The sequence below is a fragment of the Muscardinus avellanarius genome (genome assembly GCF_963383645.1).
Source record: "Muscardinus avellanarius genome assembly, chromosome: 2".
Lineage (NCBI taxonomy): Eukaryota > Metazoa > Chordata > Mammalia > Rodentia > Gliridae > Muscardinus > Muscardinus avellanarius.
This window is the reverse complement of record NC_137787.1, coordinates 32,271,841-32,285,394: the sequence shown is the minus strand read 5'-3', so window position 1 is coordinate 32,285,394 and position 13,554 is coordinate 32,271,841. Positions and strand designations below refer to the sequence as shown.

Sequence of the window (13,554 nt, the reverse complement as noted above, 5' to 3'; positions counted from 1 at the left end):
CCGAAAAGCCTTCGGACGATCTGTGGGCCATTTAATTCAGAACTCCCACGTTTTAGGTGGAGGAAAGATAATGGTAACGGACTTTGACCTTTGACCTTTAGCCGGTGCAGCGGAGGGAAACGCCTCCTGCTCTATATAAGGAATTTCCCGGCCGGCCTGCGCCCTTTTTTTTCCTCTCTTAGCGCTGAGCGTCGGCCCCTCGCGCTCTTTCTCTCCGCCGCCGTCCCGCGCCTCCGTATCGACCAGGACATGGGTTTCGGAGATCTGAAAAGCCCCGCCGGCCTCCAGGTGCTCAACGATTACCTGGCCGACAAGAGCTACATCGAGGGGTGAGTGGCCGAGGCGGGGCTGCTCCGGCGGCGGCGCCACGTGGCCTCTGCGGGCGCGGGGGATCAGGCCGGACCCCGAGGGCGCTCGGGGCCGAGGATAAGAAGTACTTTATCCAGCCAGTTTTTTTTTCCGGGATATGCCCAGCTGATACAGATGTTAACCTGTAGATAGAGCTGCCTTAGAAATCGAACTGTTTCCAACTTCTCTGAAGTGGCAGGGATTCTTGAGGATAGAAAGGCGATCCACACAGATGATCTCTGATCTTACGCAGCTTATGGTTAAAAAAAAAAAAAAAGCAACCCAGCCCGGTAATAAATCGGCGAGTTCCCACCAATTGCTTCGGCGGATACAGCGTCTATCTATCCTTTATTTGCTGCTGTGTGTGGCTTTTATTGTAGATGTGTTAATTGGCTTTGTGTCTTTGGCAGGTACGTGCCATCACAGGCAGATGTGGCGGTGTTTGAAGCAGTTTCCGGCCCACCACCTGCTGATTTGTGTCATGCCCTACGATGGTATAATCACATCAAGTCTTATGAGAAGGAAAAGGCCAGGTAAAAGTATCTTTGTATCTGCCAGAATAAACTGCTTTCCAAGATTAATCAGGACTTTGACGTGACAAAATTGGACCCAGGCAACTTTAGTTTTGTTAGGCTATTGTAAGCTAAATTTCTTTGTGATCTCAGAAGGCCTAGAGACTGAAGCCCTCCATTTTTCCACAGAACAGGTAGAACATGGACAACAGCAATTCAACTTTTCCCCACACTGCCCTGCCAATGTGCTTCGACCCTGACCTGGGGGGGCCACCTCTTAGGGTGAGAGGGTGGCTCATTCTTTCACTCCTTGGCCATCTTCTGAAACTGCCAACAAGGGTGGAAGTTTGGGGAAGTGGACTCCAGTTCACTAAGAATGGAACTGAGCATACTTAATGAGATCTCAAACAGAAATATTCATACTGAAAGAGTAAATCATAGTGAGTATTGAATATAATGTCTCACACGGTACTAATATTTGTTGGGTGAGGAGTTGAACATAAAAAAAAAAAAAGATTTAACCTGGGAGTATGTTAAGAGTGTAAATTAAATTTGCCAGAAGCAATAGCACATCTATGTAATCTTAGGTGCTTGGGAGGCTGAGGCAGGAGAATCAAAAAGTTTAATATCAGTCTGGACAGCGTAGTGAGGCGCTCCCAGTTTTTTTCTTAAAAGTGCTGGGTATAGAGCCGGGCGTGGTGGCGCATGCTTGTAATCCCAGCATTTGGGAGGCTGAGACCTGAGGATTGCAGTTTGCGGGCAGCCTCAGCTATTTAGTGAGGTCCTCCACAACTTAGTGAGACCCTGTTTCAAAATAAAGAATAAAAAATAGGGCAGGGGGTATAGCTTAGAGGTTGAATGCCCCTAGGTTCCAGACCCACACACACACACAAAAAGTGCTGGGTATATAGCTAAGTGGCACAACACTTGCCTAGTACCACTAAATAAACGGTAAAATATTAGCAGTAAGGGGATTTAGTGTAGCTGGGTGTGGTGACACATGCCTGTGATCCCAGTACTTCGGAGGCTGAGATAGGATAACAAGGCCTGAGCACTGCAACCTAGTGACACTCTGTTTCAAAATAAAAACAAGGGCTGTGGTGTAGGTCAGTAGCAAAGGGCTTGCCTTGCATGTGCAACAACCTGGGATCATCCCCAGTACCTAAATAAACAGATAAAATAGGGCTGGGGTTGTAACTGGGTTGTAGATTGCCCCCGAGTTTGATCCCCACAAAACCACCAAAAAGGGAGGGCCTAGTGATATGTAGTGATGAAATTAAGTGCTTGTGTAATGTTTAGAAAAGAAAATATATCAACCTAACAGCTGAATTGGAATTTTTTTTTTTCAAGCCTGCCAGGAGTGAAGAAAGCTTTGGGCAAGTATGGTCCTGCCAACGTCGAAGATACTACAGGAAGTGGAGCTGCAGATAGTAAAGATGATGATGACATTGACCTCTTTGGATCTGATGATGAGGAGGTATGGCATCTTCTATGTGCGAGTAAATTGATGAGCCTTTTAAAAATTCTCACCAGTTACATGATGAATAAAATCAAATCACCATCTTTCGGCTGAGCTCCTGATGTATTTGCTTTTTTCTGATAAAACTGGTCTTTTTATGACATGACCAGCTTTCAGTGGAGGAGCAACCAGTTTTGTCAAATACTTAAAAAATTTTTTTTTTAAACAGGAAAGTGAAGAAGCAAAGAAGCTAAGAGAAGAACGCCTTGCACAGTATGAGTCAAAGAAAGCCAAAAGTAGGTCATTTTATAATTAATGTTTATTTATGTATATATTTAGGGTTTTTTTTTTTTTTTTTTTTTTTGGTAGTACTGGGGGTGGAACCCAGAGGCTTTCTACCTCTGGGCTATACTCCCAGACCCCCTTTTTTTTTTTATTATTTGGAAACAGGGTCTCACTAGGTTGCTGAGAGCCTCACTAAGTAGCTGAGGCTAGCTTCGAACCCGTGCAATCCTCCTGTCTCAGCCTCCCAAGCGCGGGGATTACAACCGTGTGTCACCACGCCCAGCTGATGTTTATTTATCTTCATTTCATAATACGAGTAATCCTTTTTGTGTGTGTGGTGCTGGGGATAGAACCCAGGGGCCTTCTACCTCCGGGCTACACTATGTTGCTGAGAGCCTCACTAAGTAGCTGAGGCTGGCTTTGAACCTCTGTGATCCTCCTGTCTCAGCCTCCCAAGTACTGGGATTACAAGCATGTGATACTATGCCCAGCATGAGTAATACTTTTTGTGGTACTGGGGTTCCTGGAAGCCCTTCTATGTCCGGGCTACACACTCAGACCTATTTTATGTTTGGAAACAGGGTCTCTTAAGCCAGCACGGCTGGCTTCAAACCTGCAATACTCCCATCTCTGCCACCATGCCCAGCCTGAGTAATCCTTTTTAAAGCTAGGCCTTGAAGTTCCTTGAGTGGGTCACTATTTTAAAGCTTTGCATGAAAGTTTTTTCCTCAAAGAACGTCCACAGCTACTGGTCTGCAGCTGTTCTAATGGTAGCAGTTGTGGCATTCCTCTGTGGGAAAGAAACTGTTGCACAATTACACACCTCTTTCTTAGCCAAAGAGAAAGTAGGCATATGTGTGACAGACATGACATATTCCTGTAGATTTGTTTTGCTCAGGGGGTAGTACTTTCAAAACAAATCAAGATTTGAACCAGGGTAAAAGCAAGTATTTATTTAAATAATGCTGTTTCTTATATTTTAGAGCCTGCACTTGTTGCCAAATCTTCCATCCTACTAGATGTGAAACCTTGGGATGATGAGACAGATATGGCAAAATTAGAAGAGTGCGTCAGAAGCATTCGGGCAGACGGCTTGGTCTGGGGCTCCTGTGAGTTTAGATTTTGCGTTCTGAAACTCATCTGGAATTGGCATAAATTTTCAACCTTTTTGCCCATTTATACGACTTCTCTAACTAAGATTTTCCTTGATGCTCTTTTTAGCTAAACTGGTTCCAGTGGGATATGGAATCAAAAAACTTCAAATACAGTGCGTAGTTGAAGATGATAAAGTTGGAACTGATATGTTGGAAGAGCAGATCACTGCCTTTGAGGACTATGTGCAGTCTATGGACGTGGCTGCTTTTAACAAGATCTAAAATTCATTGTGAGATCATTGTGCTTAATAAAAGTTGGAAAGATAGCCCTTGGCTCTTGTTCATTAAATAAGGGTGGTATATGTTTGCTTTTCATTTTGAGGGAAGGAATTCGATAATTATATAGTTCATAAATTACAGAAATGTGGTTTGGCGTGTTTATTAAGTGTTTAGGAATCATAGTGTAGTTCTATGCCTATTAGTGATGTCCCCAGCAATGCATCATCCTGCTAAGTTATGGCCCATCATCTCCACCCTCTTCCCTTTTTGCAGTGCTGGGATTGAACTTGATAGCATTAGGCAAGTACTCTTAACGCTGCTACATTCAGTCCTTTTTTGTGTTATTTATGTGTAGTACTGGGGCATTCTACCTCTGAGCTACATTCCCCCAGTGCCTTTTTTTTTTTGGTACTGGGAATGAACCCAGCGGCATTCTACCTCCAAGCTATGCCCCCAGCACTGTTTGTTTTGGAATAGTCTCACTGAGTTGCAAAGGGCCTCAGGTGATGGTGGTACTGGGAATTGATCCTCAAAGGCATTCTACTTCTAAGCTACACTCTAGCCCTATTTTTTTTACTTTGAAATGGTTTCACAAGGTTACCCACAGTCTCACTTAGGCTGCTTGAGGTAGTCTTAGATCCTGTGATCCCCTTGTCTCAGCCTCCCAACTACTAGAATTTCACATGTCTGCCACCATGCCTGAAAATTTTGATAGTCAGCAGAGTACCTGGGTGCTGTCCTGCCTCAGCCTCTCACACTTCACCATGTCCAATCATTACCCAATGTTTTCAAATTGGGATTAGTTGAAAGTTATGTGAACTAGTGGCACTTGAGAGGCTAAAACAAGATCGCAGATTCTGGGCCAGCTACAGCAATTTAGTGAGACCGTTTCAAACAAACAAAAAATAGGCCTGGGAATGTGGCTCAGGTAGACCTCTCCTGCTCTACAAAAAAATAGTGCTGACAGTGTAGCTTAGAGATAGAATGCTTCAGAGTTAAATCCCCAGTACCACAACACCAAAAAATTTACTGGGTGTGGTGGCACACTCCTGTAATCTCAGTATTTTACAGCCTTACAGGATCACAGGTTTGAGGACACCCTCAGCAAGTAGTGAAACACCACCTAGCAAGACCCTGTTTCAAAATAGAATAGGGCTGTAGCTTACAAGTAGAATTGCTCCTGGGTTCAATCCCCTGTACCACAATGAAGAGATGATGCTCCATATTAGGGGTCATGATGTGCAACCACCAGGAGACCTAACCCATGGGAAGGCATACTTCCCAAAAATTGGCAAGAATTAAAACCAGTTCAAGATGTTGCAAATTTAAAATGATACTTTATGGCCTGGCACCCAGGTAATCCTAGTACTTGGGAGGCTGAGGCAGAATCACAGATTTGAGACCAGCACACAATAACTTGGTGCACACTTGTAATCCCAGCATTTAGGAGGCTGAGACAGAGGATCATGGTTCTCTGACAGCCTCAGCTACTTAGGCCCTCTGCAACTCTGTGAGACCCTGTTTCAAAATAATAATAAAAAAAAATTGGGCAGGGTGTGTAGCTCAGAGGTCAAATGCCTCTGGGTTCCATCCCCAGACCCGCAAAAGAAAAAAAATAAGGGCTAGGGATTTAGTTCAGTATTTGAATGCCCCAGAGTTTAATACTATAAAGTACTTGATGCAGGCCTGGCATGGTGGTGCACACTTATAATCCCAGCATTCTGTTTGTAATCGTAGTATTCTGGAGGATCGCGGTTCGTGGAAGTAGTGAGGCCCTCTGCAACTCACTGAGAGCCGGTTTTAAAATAATTAAAAATAGGCTGGGCATGGTGGCGCACACTTGCAATCCCAGTGCTTGGGAGGTGGAGACAGGAGGATCGCGCAGGTTCGAAGCCAGCTGCGCTGGCTTAAGAGACCCTGTTTCCAAATAAAAATAATATAAAATAGGTCTGGGAGTGTAGCCTGGAGGTAGAAGGGCTTCCAGAAACCCCAGTATCACGTACACACACAAAAATAATAATAATAAATAGGGCAGGGGGTGTAGCTTGGAGGTCGAATGCCCCTGGGTTCCATCCCCAGACCTGCAAAAATAAATAAAATATTTGATGCAGTAAATGTAGGACGTCTTTTACTTTATTTGGGGACAAATTTTGCATAATTGCCTGGGTTGGCCTTGAATTTGTGATCTTCAAGCCTCCAATTCCTGAATAGGATTAGAGCTGTGTACCCCCACACCTGGCAGACCCTCTTAATTGCTGAGAATGTGATGTGGAATTCGTATTGTCCTCTAAGTAACATAAGGTAGATGGTTCCTATACTTACCAAATAAGCTTTACTTTATTGTGAAGGTTTATGAGGTGCTTGGGGTTTGGAAGAGCTTGGGGTGTTTGAATCTGATTGAACATACTTGCCACAAATAAATACAGATAGGGCTTATGTCCGGGCAAGTACAAACCAATAAATATTAAAAACAGCTGCATTTTCTTTTGTTGTTTGTTTGTTTGTTTGTTTTTTGCTGTACTGGGTATTGAGCGTGGGGCCTCCTGCATATGTGTTAAATGCTCTTTCTACCATTGAATCTACCATTGAACTACATCTCCATCCCCTATAGATGAATTTGGGGTTTGTGTAATGTGATATATACACACATATTTATACATGTATATTTACAACAATTCTTAGAAAAGATTTTGGGAATTGATCTTTATTTATTTATTTGGTGGTACTGGGAGTGGAACCCAGGGGCTTTCTACCTCCGGGCTATACCTCCCAAACCTTTTTTATATTTTATTTGGAAACACGGTCTCACTAAGTTGCTGAGAGCCTCACTAAGTAGCTGAGGCTGGCTTCGAACCTGTGTGATCCTCCTGTCTCAGCCTCCCAAGTGCAGGGATTACAAGCGTGCGCCACCACGCCCGGCAAGAAATTGATCTTTAAATGTCTCCTTTTTTTTGTAGATAGAGAAGAGATAAAATTATTTAACTCAAGTTTTTCATACAACCAATACTTTTCCATCTCAATATGATTTTATGTTGTGAATACCATGAGTATGAGAAACTTTGCATTATGAAAAGGCTTTATTTAATCAGATATATATACTAAATAAAATCTTCACTTAAGCAGTATTTCCAATCCCCAGCCTAAAAACTGGAGAAATGTCCAGGCTATCAGCAACATGAACGCCAGCAGAGGGCAGCAGGTTTTCTGCAGAACCAGAGAGCTTGAGGACTAAATGCCATAAAGAGCTGAACTGAAGGAATACTTTCTGTTTATCCTGGTGTGTCTGTCTTTATATAGGAACAGAGGTAGAAATAATGTTATCCATGCATTCTTTCTTAAATTCTGAGATTAGGCTGGCCTCTCCACTATCTGAATGTTAATGTTTTCGTTTTATACACATTTATACATACCCAGAATTTTCCAAAAACATAATTGCATCCTAGGGGATTTGAAATGGGCATATGTTTGTTGACAGCCTGGCCACCAAGAGATGGGGAACTATGTCCAGTCCTGTTGAATCTGAGCAAGCCTAGTCCTGCTTTGACAATAGGTTACAGTAAAAATAACACTGTGCTGGTGCCATTCATAGCCTTAAAGGGTCTAGAAACTTCCACCTTGGTCTCTTGGCGGCTTTGGCCACTCTGAAATAGCTTTGTAAAGAGGGGTAAGCCAGTTCATTCTTTCTTTCTTTCTTTCTTTCTTGTACTGGAAATGGAACCCAGGGGCATTCGCCCTCCAAGCTACACCCCTGCCCTATTTTTTACTCTATTTTGAAACAGGGTCTCACTAAGTTAGGGAGGGCCTAAGTAGCTGAGGCTGTCACACCCAGCCCCCAGCTATTTTTTTTTTCTTCAGGTCTGGGGATGGAACCCAGGGGCATTCGACCTCCGAGCTATACCCCCTGCCCTATTTTTTATTTTTTATTTTGAAACCGGGTCTTACTGAGTTACAGAGGGCCTCGCTAAGTAGCTGAGGCTGTCCGTGAACCACCATCCTCCGGTGAACCACCATCCTCCGGTCTCAGCCTCCCGAATGCTGGGATTACAAGCGTGCGCCACCACGCCCGGCTAGCCCCCCAGCTATTTCAAACTCATCTATTTGCATTGTCCTAGTCCAAGTGAGTCCCCAGACACCGGGAAGCAGAGACACAAATCTCCCTTCTCTGCCTTTGAATTTCTGACCCTCAGATTTGGAATGTAATAATAAATTATTGTTTAAAGCAACTAGCTTTTCAAACAGCTTTATTAAGCATTAATAGTTAACTGGAACAGAAGTGTTAAACTATTATAGCCAATTATTTCATAAATTCATACACATGTACAGATTACATTAAGAAATTAGGTATACATGTAATTTAAAAATAGGCCTAAGCCAGACATGGTGATGCAGGCCTGTAATCTCAGTACTTGGGAAACTGAGACAAGATTATTGAAGGTTCAAAGATGGCCTCAGCAATGTAGCAAGATGCTCAGCAAACTAGCGAGACCTTGTTTCAGAATAAAAATAAAATAGAGCTGGGGGTGTAGCTCAGAGGTCGAGTGCCCCTGGGGTCAATTCTTAGTACCACACACAGGGGGGAAAAAAGATACCTAATAGGTTACTTGTGCAAAATTAAAATGAATTTAAGCAAACATTTTAATTGTGTGTATGTACACCTGCGTGTGCATATGATGCATGATAGTGAGGATTGAATCTAGGGACATTTTACCTCTGAGCTACACCCTTAGCCCTTTTTATTTTTTATTTTTTTTGGGGGGGTGGAACCCAGAGGCTTTCTACCTCCGGGCTATACTCCCAGACCTATTTTCTATTTTATTTGGAAACAGGGTCTCACTAAGTTGCTGAGAGCCTCACTAAGTAGCTGAGGCTGGCTTCAGTCCTGTGTGATCCTCCTGTCTCAGCCTCCCAAGTGCAGGGATTACAAGCATGCGCCCACCACACCTGTCTATCATTTTATTTTGAAACAAGGTCTTGCTAAGTTGCATAGGGCCTTACTAAATTGCTAATGCTGGGTGTGTGTGTGTGTGTGTGTGTGTGTGTGTGTGTGTGTGGTATTAGGGATAGAACCCAGGAGCTTTCTACCTCTGAGCTACACTCCCAGAACTATTTTATTTTTTATTTGGAAACAGAGTCTCACTTAGTTGCTGAAAGCCTCACTAAATTACTGAGGCTGGTGGCAAACCTGCAGTCTTCCTGTCTCAACCTCCCAAGTACTAGTATTAGAAGTGTGTGCCACCATGCCTGGCTCTTAACATTTTTGAAATTAGTTTGTTGCCGGGCGTGGTGGTGCACGTTTATAATCCCCGCTTTGGAGGCAGAGACAGGAGGATCGCGCAGGTTTGGAGCCAGCCTCTCTGGCTTAAGAGACCTTGTTTCCAAAAAAAAAAAAAAAAAAAAAGATCTGGGAGTGTAGCCCGGAGGTAGAAGGGCTTCCAGGAACCCCGGTGCCACCAAAAAAAAGAAAAAAGAAAGAAATTAGTTTGTTGAACTCAGGTACTCAAGCACTGAGCTACTCCCTCAACCCTTTTATTTTGAAACGGGGTCTAAGTTAAAGTGCATTGGCCTTGAACCTGTGATATTTCTCTCTCAGCCTCAAGTACTGGAATTACAGGCATGCACCACTATACCTGGTGAGTCACCTGGTGAGTCATATTAAGACTTAGTGTTTTTTAAAAGTTAAGATTAGCTGGGCGTGGTGGCACACACTTGTAATCTCAGCATTTGGGGGCTGAGACCTGGGGGATCGCGGTTCGCAGACAGCCTCAGCTGCTTAGTGAGGCCCTCTGCAATTCAGTGAGACATGGTTTCAAAATAAATAATAAAAAATAGGGCAGGGGGTGTAGCTCAGAGGTAGAATGCCCCTGGGTTCCATCCCCAGACCCGCCAAAATAAATAAATAAATAAATAAATAAATAAATAAATAAAAATAAAAGTCAAGATTAAAGCCGAGTGTGGTGGCATATGCTTGTAATCCCAGCATTTGGGAGGCTGAGACCTCAGGGGATCACGGTTCAAGGACAGCCTCAGTTACTTAGGCCCTTTGCAACTCAATGAGACCCGGTTTCAAAATAAAGAATAAAAAATAGGGCAGGGGATGTAGCTCGGAGGTCAAATGCCCCTGGGTTCCATCCCCAGACCTGGGGGAAAAAAATAGATATCTGGGAGTGTAGCCCGGAGGTAGAAGGGTTTCCAGGAACCCCAGTACCACACACACACACACACAAAAAAAAAAACCACACAAACAAAACAAAACAAAAAAACTGATATTGCTTTAATAGTTGTGATTAATTCACTGGTATAATCAGCAAGCATGACACAGATCATTTAAGTTGTAGGAAGTAAAATGTGTGGCACCTAAGTTTTATATCTACACAAAAATGTGAAGCCAGTAAGCTGAACAAAAACAAAAACACAGTCATCTTAGAACCAAATTTAATCTGGAAGTATTTGTGAGGGGACCCATGCAAAAACCTTGTACTAATTTGTGGAAAAATAAACTCATTGGGTGGTTTCCAGGAGAGACAGATTCTTGGTTTCAGAATTCCTGAGCTGTTCACTGACCGTGCCAGAGCAGCTGACTTCCCACAACGTATACTTCAGTATCTCGGCAACTGAGGCCCGGAAGCGAGCTTGGAACTTTTTGCTAATTAGAACATAGAGGATGGGATTCAAGCAACTATTAAGAAATGCCAAACCAGTGGAGAGGGGGATTCCAGCCTGCAGCACCTGGTGGAAATAGTGATCGTGGTGAATGGTGAGCTCCCAAATGCTAAAGAGGTGATAAGGAGTCCAGCAAATCAGAAAGGCCAGGACCACAGCCAGGACTGTCCAGAAGTGCTTGCTGGAGGCCAGGATGCTTCGCTTCTTCACCTTCAGGAAGAGACACAAGTAGCAAATGCACATTGTTAGCAAAGGGAAGAGGTAGCCAACAATAAATTTCACCCAGGTCAGGACATGGTGCCTCATCAGAGTGAGTTCGGGATCATGCTCATGGAAGTTGTTATAGCAAAGAGTGTGGTTATTGAGCTCCAGAGTGTCCCGGAAGTAGAGGGCAGGACCGCCGATTAGAGAAGCCAAGAGCCAGACGAATAGAATGACAACCAGTGAGTTCTTCAGGGTTCGGTGGCGATGAGACAAGACAGGATGGATCAGGTGGATATAGCGGTCCAAGCTGATCACTGTCAGGAAAAAAACACTAGAAAACATGTTCAACTGGGCGATGAAGGAATTGGCTTTGCACAGCCAGACGCCGAAGGGCCAGTGGAAATTCATGACCACATAGGAGATGTAGAGGGGCAGGAAGAGGACAAAAATGAAATCCGCGATGGCTAGGTTCAGGAACCAGAGAGTGGTGACTGTCTTCTTCCACTTGAATCCTGTGAACCAAATGACAATGGCATTTCCTGGAATTCCCAGAATGAACGCTAAACCACATAGCACCAGGGAGACCCAGTGAACAATTCCCAGGTGGACTTTCTCTTCCAAATCAGATTCTGGGGAGTAATATTCCAGGGCATAGGAATAGTTCTCAATTTCTTCAAATAATGTTTCCTCTAGAGTTTCCATGACCTTGCCAGGTGGAGAATGAGGAAATCTATAGAAGCAAATTTAAAAAGAAAAAGAATTAAAGTTCAATGAATGATCAGGAACATAAAGACAAACATAAATCACTTTATAAACCAAACATAGCATATTTTTTGGTAGGACTAGTGATTATAACATCCAAGTTTTAGTAGGCTTCAGTCTCACTGATTACCATTCTTAATGCTGTGAGGGGTTCATTTGTGTGTTCAGGCACTGTTAAAAGGATTTGCTCAGCCACGTGTGGTGGCGCATGCTTGCAATCCCAGTACTTGGGAGGCCGAGATGAGGATGGCAATTTTGCGGCCACCCTCAGCTACTTTGTGAGGCCTTCTGCAACTCAGTGAGTTTCAAAAAAAAGAAAAAAGAAAAGAAAAAATAGGGCTGGGGGTGTAGCTGAGAGATAGAATGCCCCTGGGTTCAATCCCAGTACCACAAAAAAAGAAAAAAGAAAATTTATTCTACCAGTGGAAATTCCTCTGTTCATAATGCTTGTAGGGCTGACTTAGAGAATCTTGATATTCAACAGCACTTATTAGTTTTCTATCCTTTGTTATTTATGGCAGATGCAAAAGAATATAGATTAATACTTACACAGTGATGAGTTCCAAACCAGTATCCGTAGCCCTGATGTCTTAAAAGGCAGACAGAAAGCTCCAACTGCTTTCTAGGCTCATCCACCTGGATGTCACAGGTAATACTGAAGAGTCTGACAGAGTTTGCACCCAGGGACGTTTTAAATCTGCTTATGAATACAAACATGTCAATAAGAATTATAATAATATGACTGGCTCTTCAGACAAATTGTATCTTTTGAAGTAAACTTAGTAATGGCCACTTAATTTTCATTTCTTATTTTTTTCTTTTTGCAGTACTGGGGATTGCACCCAGGAGCATTCTACCTCTGAGCTACAGCCCCAGCCATATTTTCCATTCTTTATTTTGAAACACAGTCTCACTAAGTTGTAGAAGGCCTCACTGAGTACCTGAGAGTGGCTGAGAACCTGCGATCCTCCTGGCTCAGCCTCCTGAATGCTAGGGTTACAAACATGCGCCACCACACCCAGCTCTTTTAATTTCTTTTTGTACTGGGGATTGAACACAGGGGCATTCTACCTCTGAACTACTCCCCTGGCCCCTCTCATTCATCAATTAATTTATTTATTTATTCTTTGTGTCGGGAGAGGGGTACTAGGGATCGGTCCCAGGGGCATTCTACTTCTGAGCTACACCCTCAGTCCTATTTATTTATTTATTTATTTATTTATTTATTTATTTATTTGAGCAAATCCTTTTAACAGTGCCTGATCGTGCAGATTGGAAGCCAGTCTCGCTGGTTTAAGAGACCCTGTTTCCAAATAAAAAAATATAAAAAACAGGTGTCTGGGAGTATAGTCTGGAGAACCCCAGTACCACCAAAAAAAAAAAAGTGCTGGGCAGGTGGGCATGGTGACACAGGATTATAATCCCAACAATTGGGAGGCTGAGACAGGAGGATTGTGGACAGCCTCAGCTACTTAGTGAGGCCCTTTGCAACTCAGTGAGACCCTGTTTCAAAATCAAGAATTAAAAAAAAAAAATTGGTCTAGGGCCCTGTTTCAAATAAAGAATTTAAAAAAAAAATTGGTCTAGGGGTGTAGCTCGGAGGTAGAATGCCCCTGGGTTTCATTCCCAGCACCACAAAAAATAAAATAAAATAAATAAATAAAAAATAAAGAAGTCCTGGGCATGTACTTCTGTGGTAGAACCCTGCTGAGTTCAGTCCCCAGTACCAATGCCACTCCCCCCACCCCACATACACCAAGCATAGTGGCCCATGTTTGTAATCTGAATACTTGGGAGGCAGAAACAGGAGAATTTAGGTTAAGAAATTCTCTACTCACAACTTATCAAGACCCTTAGAAATTTAGCAAGACTCTTAGCAACTAAAGGAGACTCTTTCAAAATAAAAAATAGAAGCTGGATATGGTGGCACAGGCCTATAATCTCAATGCTT

At 43.2% G+C, this 13,554-nt stretch overlaps 2 protein-coding genes across 2 annotated transcripts; one reads left to right on the top strand and one right to left on the bottom strand.

Moving 5' to 3' along the window:
• Positions 1–209: 209 nt before the first annotated feature.
• EEF1B2 (eukaryotic translation elongation factor 1 beta 2) lies at positions 210–3,980 on the top strand (the record flags this gene model as incomplete). Its single annotated transcript, XM_080689242.1, has 6 exons — positions 210–329; positions 759–881; positions 2,211–2,337; positions 2,549–2,615; positions 3,588–3,713; positions 3,826–3,980. Exons 1-6 carry the CDS (start codon positions 250–252, stop codon positions 3,978–3,980), a joined length of 678 nt encoding a protein of 225 aa, XP_080545368.1. The 5' UTR covers positions 210–249.
• A 6,495-nt stretch (positions 3,981–10,475) lies between these two features.
• On the bottom strand, positions 10,476–11,567 carry CMKLR2 (chemerin chemokine-like receptor 2; the record flags this gene model as incomplete). Its single annotated transcript, XM_080690369.1, has 1 exon — positions 10,476–11,567. The coding sequence occupies exon 1, from the start codon at positions 11,541–11,543 to the stop codon at positions 10,476–10,478; it is 1,068 nt and encodes a 355-aa protein (XP_080546495.1). The 5' UTR covers positions 11,544–11,567.
• Positions 11,568–13,554: the final 1,987 nt, after the last annotated feature.